An 18806-nucleotide genomic window follows, 5' to 3' on the forward strand; every position below is an offset into this window, starting at 1 on the left:
TTATGCCATGTGATTGGCATCTTGAAATGATGTCATGGTGTCAGGCAATATGATAACTTTTATTTCCATTCCAAAGAATTTTCTAAATGAGTAATACTCCCTTGCACATGTGTATTTTCGTTGCTGTTCTGTAAATTGCCTCTTCGCCTGGGGCCAGTCACCCTCCTTCCATCTGCCTAGTGCATCTGTCACCTTTGAACTTGTTGGGACTCTGCAAAGACAATATTTTTAATAAAATTCATCAAGATGCATTTATATGGAGGAGTGGGGTGTCAGATTCTTCCTCAGTCATTAACTGAATTGTAGGAACATCTTGAACCTATAAACGTGACCTGGAAATCTCTCCAGAACAATATTGGCATTTCTGGTCCTAGGAAGATCTAGGAAATGGAGAAGCCTCCATGAAACTGAAAAATATCTTTATAATGATATAAACTATTTCCTCCTTTCTCCTTCTCTAAATGGGATTCTACAAAATAAAATAAAAAGTGCTCTTATGCTGGGAAGGCTTCTAATGAGTTAATTGTCATCCCCGATATGTCTCTGCCCTACAGAGGTGAAAGTGAGGCTCCACAAGGCAAGCTCACAAATTTGGGTGGAACCAAGATAGAACAATTTGTGAAATCTGTGGAAGACAAACTTAGGTAAGTTGGTGATATGAAATTTTATTTCATTTTGTACCACTACCCTTGGGGCCGTCAAACAACTCTTCATGTTCCTAATGGATATATGAGGTTTTCACAGTTCTTGTCATTTGTCCTCCTTGCCCTTTATTGAGACGCCAGCTCCTTCTTTGCCTAGAGAGACAATATGTGGCCCTCCTTGTCTCCAGAGGCTCAGGTCTCCCACAGGGCAGAGCAGATCAGTGATCTCTAAGCCAACAGGCTAAGCAGATATGTTTTTAACCATATAAGTCTTGGTTGTTTCGTATTTTTGTTAAAGGGCTGACTAATAATTTTGTGAGGGGCTTTAGCTTTGGCAGATGATATTACTTTATGGATATTTTATGAAGTCTAATCCCTTTTCATTATTCTCTGCCCGACAGAAGTGAAATGAATGATCGATTAGAAGATATGCTGAAACACCTACAGTTTTTGAAACAAAGACTCAGGTAAGTGGGGAGGTTCAGGCCTCCATGACAGTGAAATATATTTCACCTGCTTGGCATTGCTCTCCATCAGTGGGGCTGGAGAAACGGAATGCCTGCTCAGTTGCTGTATGGTTCTTTCCACCTGTCCAGGGAGTGTTTTATGCCAGAGGGTCAGGTCCAGAAGGAGCCACCAACATCAATTTGTCTTGAAGGGCAGATCTGACAATGTGATATAACACCACAGCCTTATTATGCCATGTGATTGGCGTCTTGAAATGATGTCATGGTGTCAGGCAATATGATAACTTTTATTTCCATTCCAAAGAATTTTCTAAATGAGTAATACTCCCTTGCACATGTGTATTTTCGTTGCTGTTCTGTAAATTGCCTCTTCGCCTGGGGCCAGTCACCCTCCTCCCATCTGCCTAGTGCATCTGTCACCTTTGAACTTGTTGGGACTCTGCAAAGACAATATTTTTAATAAAATTCATCAAGATGCATTTATATGGGAGAGAGGGGTGTCAGATCCTTGCTCTATCATTAACTGTATTGCAGGAGTATCCTGAACCTATAAAACTGAGCTGGAAATCTCTCCAGAACAATATTGGCATTACTGGTCCTAGGAAGAACCAGAAAACAGAGAAGCATCCATGAAACTGAAAAGTATCTTTATAATGTTACAGTCTAGTTCCTCCTTTCTCCTTCTTTAAATGGTATTCTTCAAAATAAAAAAAAAGTGTCCTTAATAAAAAATAAATCTGCTCTAAGCAAAATAGCTAGACAAATTTTTTTTCCGTAACTGAAATGGTTTTAAATTCAGTTTGAGTTTTGTTTGGTGAGGTCTTCTTTTATCTTACCCAGTTCATCCTGCACCAATGATTATTGCAATCATTAACCTATGTTAAGGTTTTATCCTGCCACCCATCACGGTAGTACCTTAGAACTTTCCACGGAAAGATCAGTAGCAATAGTGAAGTCTCGAGTGGCTTTCATTGAGACTCTGGCACTTTTCTTTCTGGGGTAACTTTGCTTGGGGTAGGGTTTTTTATTATTTTTATTTTTATATATATAGTTTATTAACTTCCTCTTTTTTTTCTTGTGAGGGTACGGGTTTACTTGGTAGAAGGTGGTGTTGGTGTGTTGCTTGTATGTTGGGAAGGTTCTAATTAGTTAACTCTCATCCCCAGTACATCTGTGCCCTACAGAGGTGAAAGTGAGGCTTCACATGGCAAGCTCACATATTTGGATGGAACCAAGATGGAGCAATTGGTGAAATCTGTGGAAGACAATCTTAGGTAAGTTTAGTGAGATGAAATCTGATTCCATTTTCTACCCCTACCCTTGGGGCCGCCAAACAATTATTCATGTTCCTAATGGATCTCTGAGGTTTGCACCGTTCTTGTCATTTGTCCTCCTTGCCCTTTATTGAGACGCCAGCCCCTTCTTTGCCTAGAGAGACAATGTGTTGCCCTCCTTGTCTCCAGGGGCTCAGTGCTGTGCCTAGGCACCATTGCTTGGTGCTGACTCCTAGAAAAAGAGCCACCCGCTCTCTGTCTAAGATCATTACACATCTCCCACAGGGCAGGGCAGAGCACTGATCTCTAAGCCACCAGCCGAAGCAGATATGTTTTTAACCATATAAGTCTTGCCAGTTTCGGGTTTTTGCTGAAGGACTGACTAATAATTGTGGGAGGGGCTTTAGCTTGTGCAGATGTTATTACTTTATGGATATTTTATTAAATCTAATTCCTTTTCATTATTCTCTGCCTGACAGAAGTGAAATGAATGCTCTATATGAAGGTATGGTGACACATCTACAGGTTTTGGAAGAAAGCCTCAGGTAAGTGAGGAGGTTCAGGCCTCCATGACAGTGAAAAATATTGTGATTCCTTCTTAAATATCTACTGTACAAAAGAAGTCTTGAAAATTTCTCAGTGTGGTTTTCTCCTCACCAAGTTTACCGAGTGCTTGTGGGTGTTGATACTAAAATATCCACATGCCTAGTGACTGGACTAGCTCCATTTCTCCTGCTTGGCATCGCTCTCCATCAGTGAGGGTTGTGCGAATGGAAAGCCTGCACAGCTGTTGTATGGTTCTTTCCACCAGTCCAGGGAGTGTTTGACGCTGGAGGGTCAGGTCCACAACGTGCCACCAACTTCAATTTGTCTGGAAGGGCAAATCTGACAATGTGATATAACACCGCAGCCTTATTATGCCATGTGATTGGCATCTTGAAATCATGTCATGTTGTGAGGCAATATGATGACTTTTATTTCCATTCCAAATAATTTTCTAAATAAGTAATACCCCCTTGCACTTCAGCAGGACAGAGGATAAAGCCTTCCATCCTGATACAGTAAGTGCAGGGAGTAAACTTATATTTGGCAGTCGCTGTGAGTGCACCTGCTGTGGTACCATACAGTGCTATTGGGACTAGGGGGAAGAGAGAATCTTGTATACAGTGACCCCCTAACAGCTAATTAAGGGGTAGTTTGGACAAGCTCCTAAACTGAAGGGTGTCAGCTGGGATTCTGGTGAGGGTGGAAAGGGGTGAACTGTGGGGGAGGGAAGAGAGGCTGTACCCTAGTGACGCAGTTCACAAGCATAAAATGCCAAAATAAATCCTCTGAAAAGATGAAGACTAGTGATCAGAAGTGTGTATTGTGTATTTTCGTTGCTATTCTGTAAATTGACTCTTTACCTGGGGCCAGTCACTCTCCTCCCATCTGTCAACTGCACCTGTCACCTGTGAACTTGTTGGAACTCTAAAACACAATATTTCTAACAAAATTCATCAAGGTGCATTTATATGGAGGAGTAGGGTGTCAGATTCTTCCTCAGTCATTAACTGAATTGTAGGAACATCTTGAACCTATAAACGTGACCTGGAAATCTCTCCAGAACAATATTGGCATTTCTGGTCCTAGGAAGATTTAGGAAATGGAGAAGCCTCCATGAAACTGAAAAATATCTTTATAATGATATAAACTATTTCCTCCTTTCTCCTTCTCTAAATGGGATACTACAAAATAAAATAAAAAGTGCTCTTATGCTGGGAAGGCTTCTAATGAGTTAATTGTCATCCCCGATATGTCTCTGCCCTACAGAGGTGAAAGTGAGGCTCCACAAGGCAAGCTCACAAATTTGGGTGGAACCAAGATAGAACAATTTGTGAAATCTGTGGAAGACAAACTTAGGTAAGTTGGTGATATGAAATTTTATTCCGTTTTGTACCACTACCCTTGGGGCCGTCAAAGAACTCTTCATGTTCCTAATGGATACCTGAGGTTTTCACAGTTCTTGTCATTTGTCCTCCTTGCCCTTTATTGAGACGCCAGCTCCTTCTTTGCCTAGAGAGACAATATGTGGCCCTCCTTGTCTCCAGAGGCTCAGGTCTCCCACAGGGCAGAGCAGAGCAGTGATCTCTAAGCCAACAGGCTAAGCAGATATGTTTTTAACCAGATAAGTCTTGGTTGTTTCGTTTTTTTGTTGAAGGGCTGACTAATAATTTTGTGAGGGGCTTTAGCTTTTGCAGATGATATTACTTTATGGATATTTTATGAAGTCTTATCCCTTTTCATTATTCTCTGCCCGACAGAAGTGAAATGAATGATCGATTAGAAGATATGCTGAAACACCTACAGTTTTTGAAACAAAGACTCAGGTAAGTTGGGAGGTTCAGGCCTCCATGACAGTGAAATATATTTCACCTGCTTGGCATTGCTCTCCATCAGTGGGGCTGGGGAAACGGAATGCCTGCACAGTTGCTGTATGGTTCTTTCCACCTGTCCAGGGAGCGTTTTACGCCAGAGGGTCAGGTCCAGAAGCAGCCACCAACATCAATTTGTCTTGAAGGGCACATCTGACAATGTGATATAACACCACAGCCTTATTATGCCATGTGATTGGCATCCTGAAATGATGTCATGGTGTCAGGCAATATGATAACTTTTATTTCCATTCCAAAGAATTTTCTAAATGAGTAATACTCCCTTGCACATGTGTATTTTCGTTGCTGTTCTGTAAATTGCCTCTTCGCCTGGGGCCAGTCACCCTCCTCCCATCTGCCTAGTGCATCTGTCATCTTTGAACTTGTTGGGACTCAGCAAAGACAGTATTTTTAATAAAATTCATCAAGATGCATTTATATGGGAGAGAGGGGTGTCAGATCCTTGCTCTATCATTAACTGAATTGCAGGAGTATCTTGAACCTATAAAACTGAGCTGGAAATCTCTCCAGAACAATATTGGCATTACTGGTCCTAGGAAGAACCAGAAAACAGAGAAGCATCCATGAAACTGAAAAGTATCTTTATAATGTTACAGTCTAGTTCCTCCTTTCTCCTTCTCTAATTGGGATTCTTCAAAATAAAAAAAAAGTGTCCTTAATAAAAAAGAAATCTGCTCTAAGCAAAATAGCTAGACAGATTTTTTTTCCGTAACTGAAATGGTTTTAGATTCAGTTTGAGTTTTGTTTGGTGAGGTCTTCTTTTATCTTACCCAGTTCATCCTGCCCCAATGATTATTGCAATCATTAACCTATGTTAAGGTTTTATCCTGCCACCCATCACGGTAGTACCTTAGAACTTTCCACGGAAAGATGAGTAGCAATAGCGAAGTCTCGAGTGGCTTTCATTGAGACTCTGGCACTTTTCTTTCTGGGGTAACTTTGCTTGGGGTAGGGTTTTTTATTATTTTTATTTTTATATATATAGTTTATTAACTTCCTCTTTTTTTTCTGTGAGGGTACGGGTTTACTTGGTAGAAGGTGGTGTTGGTGTGTTGCTTGTATGTTGGGAAGGTTCTAATTAGTTAACTCTCATCCCCAGTACATCTGTGCCCTACAGAGGTGAAAGTGAGGCTTCACATGGCAAGCTCACATATTTGGATGGAACCAAGATGGAACAATTGGTGAAATCTGTGGAAGACAATCTTAGGTAAGTTTAGTGAGATGAAATCTGATTCCATTTTCTACCTGTAACAGGGCGGTACTCACCCCTGCGGCGCCTCCCGCTGGTGACTCATGGAATTAGCTCCATCCAGCGCCGGAGCGCCCTCTGCAGGCTGGTGATCCACCTGTCTTCTGGCCCCCGTGTCCCTCCCTGGACCCGGTGCCCCTTTCTCTGGGGTGCTGCCCCCTGGCAATAACCCCCGTCTCTCTGGGTCTCCCCTCCTTAGGTACCCCTCACCCTCTATCCCTACCTTGCCTCAGTGTATGGCTACTGCCAGTCATTGTCTAGCCCCCCACTCTGGGCAGACTGCAGTCTCAGCCAACTCATCCCTGGCAAGGAGGGTTTGGACCTGCTGCTTTGTCCTACCCCTGGGCCGCCCTCTGCAACCCACAGTACCTATCGGCCCACTCCTAGGCCGCAGCCTGGGGCTTTCTAGGCTGGAGCTCCCCGGCTCCTCAGCCTTCCCCAGCCCTGCTGCACTCAGGTACCTGGTCTCTCTTTCCCAGCAGCTAGGCCCATCTCTCTCTGAAGACAGAAGAGAGACTGTCTGGGCTCCTAGCTTCCCTGCCTTTTATAAGGCCCTGCTCCTCAGTTTGGGGCGTGGCCCCCAGCTGTAGCCACTTCCCCAATCAGCTCAGCTCTGTCAGGCCACTTCTAACCCCTTAAAACTCCGGAGCAGGGTCCACCCTGCTACACTACCCCTACCCTTGGGGCCGCCAAACAATTATTCATGTTCCTAATGGATCTCTGAGGTTTGCACCGTTCTTGTCACTTGTCCTCCTTGCCCTTTATTGAGACACCAGCCCCTTCTTTGCCTAGAGAGACAATGTGTGGCCCTCCTTGTCTCCAGGGGCTCAGTGCTGTGCCTAGGCACCATTGCTTGGTGCTGACTCCTAGAAAAAGAGACAGAGAGCGGGTGGCTAAGATCATTACACATCTCCCACAGGGCAGGGCAGAGCACTGATCTCTAAGCCACCAGCCGAAGCAGATATGTTTTTAACCATATAAGTCTTGCCAGTTTCGGGTTTTTGTTGAAGGACTGACTAATAATTTTGGGAGGGGCTTTAGCTTGTGCAGATGTTATTACTTTATGGATATTTTATTAAATCTAATTCCTTTTCATTATTCTCTGCCTGACAGAAGTGAAATGAATGCTCTATATGAAGGTATGGTGACACATCTACAGTTTTTGGAAGAAAGCCTCAGGTAAGCGAGGAGGTTCAGGCCTCCATGACAGTGAAAAAATATTGTGATTCCTTCTTAAATATCTACTGTACAAAAGAAGTCTTGAAAATTTCTCAGTGTGGTTTACCGAGTGCTTGTGGGTGTTGATACTAAAATATCCACATGCCTAGTGACTGGACTAGCTCCATTTCTCCTGCTTGGCATCGCTCTCCATCAGTGGGGATTGTGCGAATGCAAAGCCTGCACAGCTGTTGTATGGTTCTTTCCACCAGTCCAGGGAGTGTTTGACGCTGGAGGGTCAGGTCCACAGTGTGCCACCAACTTCAATTTGTCTGGAAGGGCAAATCTGACAATGTGATATAACACCGCAGCCTTATTATGCCATGTGATTGGCATCTTGAAATCATGTCATGTTGTGAGGCAATATGATGACTTTATTTCCATTCCAAATAATTTTCTAAATAAGTAATACCCCCTTGCACTTCAGCAGGACAGAGGATAAAGCCACCCAGCCTGATACAGTAAGTGCAGGTAGTAAACTTATATTTGGCAGTCGCTGTGAGTGCACCTGCTGTGGTACCATTCACTGCTATTGGGACTAGGGGGAAGAGAGAATCTTGTATACAGTGACCCCCTAACAGCTAATTAAGGGGTAGTTTGGACAAGCTCCTAAACTGAAGGGTGTCAGCTGGGATTCTGGTGAGGGTGGAAAGGGGTGAACTGTGGCGGAGAGAAGAGAGGGTGTACCCTAGTGACGCAGTTCACAAGCATAAAATACCAAAATAAATCCTCTGAAAAGATGAAGACTAGTGATCAGAAGTGTGTATCGTGTATTTTTGTTGCTATTCTGTAAATTGACTCTTTACCTGGGGCCAGTCACCCTCCTCCCATCTGTCAACTGCACCTGTCACCTGTGAACTTGTTGGAACTCTAAAACACAATATTTCTAACAAAATTCATCAAGGTGCATTTATATGGAGGAGTGAGGTGTCAGATTCTTCCTCAGTCATTAACTGAATTGTAGGAACATCTTGAACCTATAAACGTGACCTGGAAATCTCTCCAGAACAATATTGGCATTTCTGGTCCTAGGAAGATCTAGGAAATGGAGAAGCCTCCATGAAACTGAAAAATATCTTTATAATGATATAAACTATTTCCTCCTTTCTCCTTCTCTAAATGGGATTCTACAAAATAAAATAAATGCTCTTATGCTGGGAAGGCTTCTAATGAGTTAATTGTCATCCCCGATATGTCTCTGCCCTACAGAGGTGAAAGTGAGGCTCCAACAGGCAAGCTCACAAATTTGGGTGGAACCAAGATAGAACAATTTGTGAAATCTGTGGAAGACAAACTTAGGTAAGTTGGTGATATGAAATTTTATTTCATTTTGTACCACTACCCTCGGGGCCGTCAAACAACTCTTCATGTTCCTAATGGATACCTGAGGTTTTCACAGTACTTGTCATTTGTCTGTGTAAGGGTCCGTGTATGGGTCCCCTTGTCAGGTGAGGGGTCGCTCTTCACCTTCGGGGTGCCTGGGAACCAGGCCGCCTCACTACAGGAGGCTGAGTAGCAGTTCAGTCTTACAGTCTACGCCCTAGATCAGGGCGGGACAACAGGCAGTAGTTCAGGGGCTCAGGCCCTCAGATAGGGGCTGAGCAAACACCCAGCAGTTCAGGGGCTCAGGCCCTCAGGCAGGGGCTGAGCAAACACACAGCAGGTCAGGGGCTCAGGCCCTCGGGCAGGGGCTGAGCAAACACACAGGAGTTCAGTTTATCAAAGCCCAAGCCCTAGCTCAGGGCGGGGCAGCAACAGGTACAGGGCTCAGACCCTCAGGCCGGGCTGAACAGCAAACAGGTAAGTCCAGGCTTCTAAGCCTGAGCGTTGGGGGTGAGGGGGAGACTGCCACCCGTGAGGGGGGTGGCAGAGGGGACACGGGCCCACCCACTCCACCGCGTCCCAGCCCGGGGCCCTAGCAGCGGCGTGGATCCGCTGCTGTCAGTGGGGATCCTGGCCGCAACACACTGACATAGGCTCAGGGTCGGCGGCAGCCAGACTGGGGTCGGCTATCCCCGGGCCACTTCCAATCTCCCCCTCCGTTGGTACCTGTATCGTTGTGGATTCGGCAGGGGGGTCCACCAGCATTGGCTCCTCAGGAGACGGGTGCACAGGTCGGCTTGACTCCTCCTCGGTATACCGGACTCGGGGCAGGCTCGGCCAGTCCTCCTCAGGGTACCGGGCTCGGGGAAGGCTTGGTTCAGCAGGAGCTCGGGCACCAGCGTCTGTCCTCTCCAGTGGCCGGGCCGCAACTGAGTGCTGGGCCCGGGCCTTTATACTTCCTGTCCCACCCAGTGACTTCCGGGGGGCGGGGACAGGCGGCGGTGGCTCCACCCACTGAGGCGGCTGTTCTGGCTCATCCCTCTCAGGTTCGGCTGGGAGCCAGGCCGCCTCATTACAGTCCTCCTTGCCCTTTATTGAGACGCCAGCTCCTTCTTTGCTTAGAGAGACAATGTGTGGCCCTCCTTGTCTCCAGGGGCTCAGTGCTGTGCCTAGGCACCATTGCTTGGTGCTGACTCCTAGAAAAAGAGACAGAGAGCGGGTGGCTAAGATCATTACACATCTCCCACAGGGCAGGGCAGAGCACTGATCTCTAAGCCACCAGCCGAAGCAGATATGTTTTTAACCATATAAGTCTTGCCAGTTTCGGGTTTTTGCTGAAGGACTGACTAATAATTTTGGGAGGGGCTTTAGCTTGTGCAGATGTTATTACTTTATGGATATTTTATTAAATCTAATTCCTTTTCATTATTCTCTGCCTGACAGAAGTGAAATGAATGCTCTATATGAAGGTATGGTGACACATCTACAGTTTTTGAAAGAAAGCCTCAGGTAAGTGAGGAGGTTCAGGCCTCCATGACAGTGAAAAATATTGTGATTCCTTCTTAAATAACTACTGAACAAAAGAAGTCTTGAAAATTTCTCAGTGTGGTTTTCTCCTCACCAAGTTTACCGAGTGCTTGTGGGTGTTGATACTAAAATATCCACATGCCTAGTGACTGGACTAGCTCTATTTCTCCTGTTTGGCATCGCTCTCCATCAGTGAGGGTTGTGCGAATGGAAAGCCTGCACAGCTGTTGTATGGTTCTTTCCATCAGTCCAGGGAGTGTTTGACGCTGGAGGGTCAGGTCCACAGTGTGCCACCAACTTCAATTTGTCTGGAAGGGCAAATCTGACAATGTGATATAACACCGCAGCCTTATTATGCCATGTGATTGGCATCTTGAAATCATGTCATGTTGTGAGGCAATATGATGACTTTTATTTCCATTCCAAATAATTTTCTAAATAAGTAATACCCCCTTGCACTTCAGCAGGACAGAGGATAAGGCCACCCATCCTGATACAGTAAGTGCAGGTAGTAAACTTATATTTGGCAGTCGCTGTGAGTGCACCTGCTGTGGTACCATACAGTGCTATTGGGACTAGGGGGAAGAGAGAATCTTGTATACAGTGACCCCCTAACAGCTAATTAAGGGGTAGTTTGGACAAGCTCCTAAACTGAAGGGTGTCAGCTGGGATTCTGGTGAGGGTGGAAAGGGGTGAACTGTGGCGGAGAGAAGAGAGGCTGTACCCTAGTGACGCAGTTCACAAGCATAAAATGCCAAAATAAATCCTCTGAAAAGATGAAGACTAGTGATCAGAAGTGTGTATTGTGTATTTTCGTTGCTATTCTGTAAATTGACTCTTTACCTGGGGCCAGTCACCCTCCTCCCATCTGTCAACTGCACCTGTCACCTGTGAATTTGTTGGAACTCTAAAACACAATATTTCTAACAAAATTCATCAAGGTGCATTTATATGGAGGAGTGAGGTGTCAGATTCTTCCTCAGTCATTAACTGAATTGTAGGAACATCTTGAACCTATAAACGTGACCTGGAAATCTCTCCAGAACAATACTGGCATTTCTGGTCCTAGGAAGATTTAGGAAATGGAGAAGCCTCCATGAAACTGAAAAATATCTTTATAATGATATAAACTATTTCCTCCTTTCTCCTTCTCTAAATGGGATACTACAAAATAAAATAAAAAGTGCTCTTATGCTGGGAAGGCTTCTAATGAGTTAATTGTCATCCCCGATATGTCTCTGCCCTACAGAGGTGAAAGTGAGGCTCCACAAGGCAAGCTCACAAATTTGGGTGGAACCAAGATAGAACAATTTGTGAAATCTGTGGAAGACAAACTTAGGTAAGTTGGTGATATGAAATTTTATTCTGTTTTGTACCACTACCCTTGGGGCCGTCAAACAACTCTTCATGTTCCTAATGGATATATGAGGTTTTCACAGTTCTTGTCATTTGTCCTCCTTGCCCTTTATTGAGACGCCAGCTCCTTCTTCGCCTAGAGAGACAATATGTGGCCCTCCTTGTCTCCAGAGGCTCAGGTCTCCCACAGGGCAGAGCAGAGCAGTGATCTCTAAGCCAACAGGCTAAGCAGATATGTTTTTAACCAGATAAGTCTTGGTTGTTTCGTTTTTTTGTTGAAGGGCTGACTAATAATTTTGTGAGGGGCTTTAGCTTTTGCAGATGATATTACTTTATGGATATTTTATGAAGTCTAATCCCTTTTCATTATTCTCTGCCCGACAGAAGTGAAATGAATGATCGATTAGAAGATATGCTGAAACACCTACAGTTTTTGAAACAAAGACTCAGGTAAGTGGGGAGGTTCAGGCCTCCATGACAGTGAAATATATTTCACCTGCTTGGCATTGCTCTCCATCAGTGGGGCTGGGGAAACGGAATGCCTGCACAGTTGCTGTATGGTTCTTTCCACCTGTCCAGGGAGCGTTTTACGCCAGAGGGTCAGGTCCAGAAGCAGCCACCAACATCAATTTGTCTTGAAGGGCACATCTGACAATGTGATATAACACCACAGCCTTATTATGCCATGTGATTGGCATCTTGAAATGATGTCATGGTGTCAGGCAATATAATAACTTTTATTTCTATTCCAAAGAATTTTCTAAATGAGTAATTCTCCCTTGCACATGTGTATTTTCGTTGCTGTTCTGTAAATTGCCTCTTCGCCTGGGGCCAGTCACCCTCCTCCCATCTGCCTAGTGCATCTGTCATCTTTGAACTTGTTGGGACTCTGCAAAGACAGTATTTTTAATAAAATTCATCAAGATGCATTTATATGGGAGAGAGGGGTGTCAGATCCTTGCTCTATCATTAACTGAATTGCAGGAGTATCCTGAACCTATAAAACTGAGCTGGAAATCTCTCCAGAACAATATTGGCATTACTGGTCCTAGGAAGAACCAGAAAACAGAGAAGCATCCATGAAACTGAAAAGTATCTTTATAATGTTACAGTCTCGTTCCTCCTTTCTCCTTCTTTAAATGGGATTCTTCAAAAAAAAAAAAAAGTGTCCTTAATAAAAAAGAAATCTGCTCTAAGCAAAATAGCTAGACAAATTTTTTTTCCGTAACTGAAATGGTTTTAGATTCAGTTTGAGTTTTGTTTGGTGAGGTCTTCTTTTATCTTACCCAGTTCATCCTGCCCCAATGATTAATGCAATCATTAACCTATGTTAAGGTTTTATCCTGCCACCCATCACGGTAGTACCTTAGAACTTTCCACGGAAAGATGAGTAGCAATAGCGAAGTCTCGAGTGGCTTTCATTGAGACTCTGGCACTTTTCTTTCTGGGGTAACTTTGCTTGGGGTAGGGTTTTTTATTATTTTTATTTTTATATATATAGTTTATTAACTTCCTCTTTTTTTTCTGTGAGGGTACGGGTTTACTTGGTAGAAGGTGGTGTTGGTGTGTTGCTTGTATGTTGGGAAGGTTCTAATTAGTTAACTCTCATCCCCAGTACATCTGTGCCCTACAGAGGTGAAAGTGAGGCTTCACATGGCAAGCTCACATATTTGGATGGAACCAAGATGGAGCAATTGGTAAAATCTGTGGAAGACAATCTTAGGTAAGTTTAGTGAGATGAAATCTGATTCCATTTTCTACCCCTACCCTTGGGACCGCCAAACAATTATTCATGTTCCTAATGGATCTCTGAGGTTTGCACCGTTCTTGTCATTTGTCCTCCTTGCCCTTTATTGAGACGCCAGCCCCTTCTTTGCCTAGAGAGACAATGTGTTGCCCTCCTTGTCTCCAGGGGCTCAGTGCTGTGCCTAGGCACCATTGCTTGGTGCTGACTCCTAGAAAAAGAGACAGAGAGCGGGTGGCTAAGATCATTACACATCTCCCACAGGGCAGGGCAGAGCACTGATCTCTAAGCCACCAGCCGAAGCAGATATGTTTTTAACCATATAAGTCTTGGCAGTTTCGGGTTTTTGCTGAAGGACTGACTAATAATTGTGGGAGGGGCTTTAGCTTGTGCAGATGTTATTACTTTATGGATATTTTATTAAATCTAATTCCTTTTCATTATTCTCTGCCTGACAGAAGTGAAATGAATGCTCTATATGAAGGTATGGTGACACATCTTCAGTTTTTGGAAGAAAGCCTCAGGTAAGTGAGGAAGTTCAGGCCTCCATGACAGTGAAAAATATTGTGATTCCTTCTTAAATATCTACTGTACAAAAGAAGTCTTGAAAATTTCTCAGTGTGGTTTTCTCCTCACCAAGTTTACCGAGTGCTTGTGGGTGTTGATACTAAAATATCCACATGCCTAGTGACTGGACTAGCTCCATTTCTCCTGCTTGGCATCGCTCTCCATCAGTGGGGGTTGTGCGAATGGAAAGCCTGCACAGCTGTTGTATGGTTCTTTCCACCAGTCCAGGGAGTGTTTGACGCTGGAGGGTCAGGTCCACAACGTGCCACCAACTTCAATTTGTCTGGAAGGGCAAATCTGACAATGTGATATAACACCACAGCCTTATTATGCCATGTGATTGGCATCCTGAAATGATGTCATGATGTCAGGCAATATGATAACTTTTATTTCCATTCCAAAGAATTTTCTAAATGAGTAATACTCCCTTGCACATGTGTATTTTCGTTGCTGTTCTGTAAATTGCCTCTTCGCCTGCGGCCAGTCACCCTCCTCCCATCTGCCTAGTGCATCTGTCATCTTTGAACTTGTTGGGACTCTGCAAAGACAGTATTTTTAATAAAATTCATCAAGATGCATTTATATGGGAGAGAGGGGTGTCAGATCCTTGCTCTATCATTAGCTGAATTGCAGGAGTATCTTGAACCTATAAAACTGAGCTGGAAATCTCTCCAGAACAATATTGGCATTACTGGTCCTAGGAAGAACCAGAAAACAGAGAAGCATCCATAAAACTGAAAAGTATCTTTATAATGTTACAGTCTAGTTCCTCCTTTCTCCTTCTCTAAATGGGATTCTTCAAAATAAAAAAAAAGTGTCCTTAATAAAAAAGAAATCTGCTCTAAGCAAAATAGCTAGACAGATTTTTTTTCCGTAACTGAAATGGTTTTAGATTCAGTTTGAGTTTTGTTTGGTGAGGTCTTCTTTTATCTTACCCAGTTCATCCTGCCCCAATGATTAATGCAATCATTAACCTATGTTAAGGTTTTATCCTGCCACCCATCACGGTAGTACCTTAGAACTTTCCACGGAAAGATGAGTAGCAATAGCGAAGTCTCGAGTGGCTTTCATTGAGACTCTGGCACTTTTCTTTCTGGGGTAACTTTGCTTGGGGTAGGGTTTTTTATTATTTTTATTTTTATATATATAGTTTATTAACTTCCTCTTTTTGTTCTGTGAGGGTACGGGTTTACTTGGTAGAAGGTGGTGTTGGTGTGTTGCTTTTATTTTGGGAAGGTTCTAATTAGTTAACTCTCATCCCCAGTACATCTGTGCCCTACAGAGGTGAAAGTGAGGCTTCACAGGGCAAGCTCACATATTTGGATGGAACCAACATGGAACAATTGGTGAAATCTGTGGAAGACAATCTTAGGTAAGTTTAGTGAGATGAAATCTGATTCCATTTTCTACCCCTGCCCTTGGGGCCGCCAAACAATTGTTCATGTTCCTAATGGATCTCTGAGGTTTGCACCGTTCTTGTCATTTGTCCTCCTTGCCCTTTATTGAGACTCCAGCCCCTTCTTTGCCTAGAGAGACAATGTGTGGCCCTCCTTGTCTCCAGGGGCTCAGTGCTGTGCCTAGGCACCATTGCTTGGTTCTGACTCCTAGAAAAAGAGACAGAGAGAGGGTGGCTAAGGTCATTACACATCTCCCTCAGAGCAGGGCAGAGCACTGATCTCTAAGCCACCAGCCGAAGCAGATATGTTTTTAACCATATAAGTCTTGGCAGTTTTGGGTTTTTGCTGAAGGACTGACTAATAATTGTGGGAGGGGCTTTAGCTTGTGCAGATGTTATTACTTTATGGATATTTTATTAAATCTAATTCCTTTTCATTATTCTCTGCCTGACAGAAGTGAAATGAATGCTCTATATGAAGGTATGGTGACACATCTACAGTTTTTGGAAGAAAGCCTCAGGTAAGTGAGGAGGTTCAGGCCTCCATGACAGTGAAAAATATTGTGATTCCTTCTTAAATATCTACTGTACAAAAGAAGTCTTGAAAATTTCCAACTGTGGTTTTCTCTTCACCAAGTTTACAGAGTGCTTGTAGGTGTTGATCGTAAAATATCCACATGCCTAGTGACTGGACTAGCTCCATTTCTCCTGCTTGGCATCTCTTGGGTTGTGCGAACAGAATGCCTGCACTCACAGTTGTTGTATGGTTCTTTCCACACTGCTCTTGGGGCTAGAGGGAAGAGAGAATCCTGTATGCGGTGACCTCCTCACAGTTAATTAAGGGATGGCTTTAGGGCCGGCGCAACCCATTGGGTGACCTAGGCGGTCGCCTAAGGCGCTAACATTTGGGGGGTGGCAACTGCGGCAGCCGGATCTTCGGCCACCCTGGTCGTTGGTGGTATTTTGGGGGCGGGACCTTCCGCCGCCTAGGGCGGCAAAAAAGCTGGTGGCACTCCTGGGTGGCTTGGACAAGCTCCTAAAGGGAAGGGTGTCAGCTGGGATTCTGGTGAGGGTGTAAAGGGGTGAACTGTGGGGGAGAGAAGAGAGGCTGTACCCTAGTGACGCAGTTCACAAGCATAAAATGCCAAAATGAATCCTCTGAAGAGATCAAAAATAGTGATGAGCAAATTTCAAACAGGTTGATTCCAAGAAACACAGAAAATTTAAGATGTTTTTGGAACCTTATCTGAACCCCAGATAACTATGAGAACAGGTTTTGGTTTGAGATTTCCTGCAACTTCTGTGCCTGGTCAGGATGGCATTACAATGACAGCCGCCTCTCTCCATGGCATTTTGGAGCTTCCAATCCCAGCTAGAAAAAGGAAATACAGAGGCAGCCAGGACAAGACTACTGTACAAAAGAAGTCTTGAAAATTTCCAAGTTTGGTTTTCTCTTCACCAAGTTTACAGAGTGCATCCACACGAGGGATAAGGGGAATAGCTAATCAATCTTTTTCAAACCTGAAAGGTTTTTCTTTGAATTTTATCATCTTACAAGTTGGTTGATGTAGGACAAAGGTTCAGCTTTTTAACAGAAAGTGATCCATGATACTGAGATTGGAGCTAGATACAAATTTCCCCCCAAATTCAGACCAATTTGGACAGAGGCATCATCAGTGGCAGTAAATTTTTGTGGGGCCCTGGGCCAGAGCAAGTGGGAACTCCCCACCTCTTCATCCTGCAGTCCCCTGCCTTTCCTGCTGCCAGGGAAATTCAGGCTTCCCCTGCTCCCCCACAGGAGCCCTGGGCAGGCGGAGCAGGTCAGGGCATGGGTGTGCCCCTTTTTCCAGGGCCCTCCAATTGGCCGGAGCCCCTGGGCGGGGGCCCCCTTTTCCCCAGTGGCTAATCTGCCACTGGGCACCATTTAAAGGGATCTGGGGGGCTCCTCCCCCCGAGTTTCATACAGTATGTTTCTTGTTCCCTGGAGGAGCTCTTAACTGCAGCACAGCATGTGTGCGGAATGTGAGTCCTACAGGAGAGAGGGGCTGCTCCCAGCTTGTGCCTCTTAGGCAGGGAGTCAGTATTTTGTTTACAGAGGCAGGGAATTAAGATAAGAAAGGGATGGTGATTAAATCAAGGATCTGGAAGTCATTAATGAGCCTGTAAAACAGGAATCCCTCTTCTGGGGGCAGGAGGTGTTGAAGAGAGAATCCAGGGGACTCAGAAGAAATACAGTGAAGCCCTGAGAGCCAAGTTTACATTCAGAAAAGAGGGAGATTTCAGGGGTGAGGTTAAAAGAAGGGGTCAAACCCCAGGGAAGGGATAGCAGTGGTATAGAGAAGTTTTCACTCTACCTGTGGTACTTTTGTGGCCCCATCACCATAGTATCTGAACATCTCTCAGTGTCTAACCTAGTTCTCCTCGCAGCCTCTCATGAGGTAGAGCAGTGCTGTTATCCCCATTGTACAGATGGGGCACTGAGGTCTTGTTTACACTAGTTTGGTTAGCAAAAGTTATGCCGCTGTAATTAAAATCGCCTTTGCATGTCCACACCAGCTCCTTATGTCAGCAGAGTGCATCCACACTAGCAACTCTTGCATCGACACAGAGACCAGTGCACTTTGGGAAGCTTTCCCACTATGCAACTGGCTGCAGGAGCTTTGGGAAGGGTTTGCAATGCCTCATGGAGCAGGTACAGTGTCACGTGATGCAGGTTTCTCAATCCCATTATTCCAGGGGCATCCTAGTAGATTGTCAGATGTGGGGAGAGGGAGCTGCGAGTGGTGTGTCTGGGGTGGGGGAGACAGCAGGCTGATCAACCTATCCTGAGGCAGGTAGAGGGGGACACCCCCCATGCCAGCCCCTGGCTCAGCACAGCAGTCTCTCCCCCACCCCACCCTTCTGGCAGAAGCAGCCCACTCTGCCTGCCTGCCTATGGTTCTGTGATTCCCTCCAAGCTCTCCCACTGGGTCCTCAGCCGGGGAGCAGCATCTTGAGCAGCTCTCTGTGCTGAGGAATGTCAAAGCAGCACAGCAGTCTCCCTTCCCTATCCCACCTTCCCTGCAGCAGCAGTCTGCCTGCAGCTGTGTTCCTACTGGAGGGCAGAACGAGAGCATTCCCCATTAATGATTTGCTCTTTGTTCCCCAAACAGAGCAGCACGCTCAGCACTCAGATACTCCCCAGAGCTTTGAAAGGGGAGGAGCGCAAGCCTGCAGGGCAGCAGAGATCAAAACAGTGAGCAGAGCGGTAAGGGCAGGCATTGTGGGATACTGGTGGAAGCCAGTTATGTCGACAAAACAAACAGCAGTGTCTACACTGACCTTTGTCACTTTAACTTTGCCACAAAAAGCTTTATGCCTCTCATTGAGGTGATTTTATTTTGTCGGCAAAACACCAGAGTTTTGCTGCCAAAAGTAGCTTTGTAGTGTGTATCCCTCCCCTGTTTTGTCAGTAAAAGGCAGCTTTTGCTGACAAAACTTTGTAGTGTAGACAAGGCCTTAGGCATGGAGAGACTAAAGGCCAGATTTTCAAAGGTATTTAAGGAACCTAGTGGGAATTTCAAAAGCGCCTAAAAGGTTAGATATCTAGCTGCATCTTTGGGTGCC

At 44.8% G+C, this 18806-nt stretch overlaps 1 protein-coding gene across 2 annotated transcripts in view; it reads left to right on the forward strand.

Annotated features, from left to right (window-relative positions):
- Window positions 1–18806, forward strand: part of LOC123365820 (titin homolog) — a 40617-nt gene that overhangs the window by 8353 nt on the left and 13458 nt on the right. Inside the window, exons 8-21 of one of the 2 annotated variants that reach the window (XM_045008812.1) lie at window positions 555–644; window positions 1046–1111; window positions 2278–2385; window positions 2865–2930; window positions 4198–4287; window positions 4689–4754; window positions 5920–6027; window positions 7183–7248; window positions 8497–8586; window positions 10054–10119; window positions 11387–11476; window positions 11878–11943; window positions 15087–15176; window positions 15656–15721. In XM_045008812.1, coding sequence (XP_044864747.1) covers window positions 555–644; window positions 1046–1111; window positions 2278–2385; window positions 2865–2930; window positions 4198–4287; window positions 4689–4754; window positions 5920–6027; window positions 7183–7248; window positions 8497–8586; window positions 10054–10119; window positions 11387–11476; window positions 11878–11943; window positions 15087–15176; window positions 15656–15721 — 1128 coding nt within the window. Of the gene's footprint in view, window positions 1–554; window positions 645–1045; window positions 1112–2277; window positions 2386–2864; window positions 2931–4197; window positions 4288–4688; window positions 4755–5919; window positions 6028–7182; window positions 7249–8496; window positions 8587–10053; window positions 10120–11386; window positions 11477–11877; window positions 11944–15068; window positions 15177–15655; window positions 15722–18806 lie in introns of both variants that reach the window. The other variant, XM_045008883.1, reaches the window with a different exon arrangement.

The sequence above is a fragment of the Mauremys mutica genome, chromosome 1, assembly GCF_020497125.1.
Source record: "Mauremys mutica isolate MM-2020 ecotype Southern chromosome 1, ASM2049712v1, whole genome shotgun sequence".
NCBI classification, from domain to species: domain Eukaryota; kingdom Metazoa; phylum Chordata; order Testudines; family Geoemydidae; genus Mauremys; species Mauremys mutica.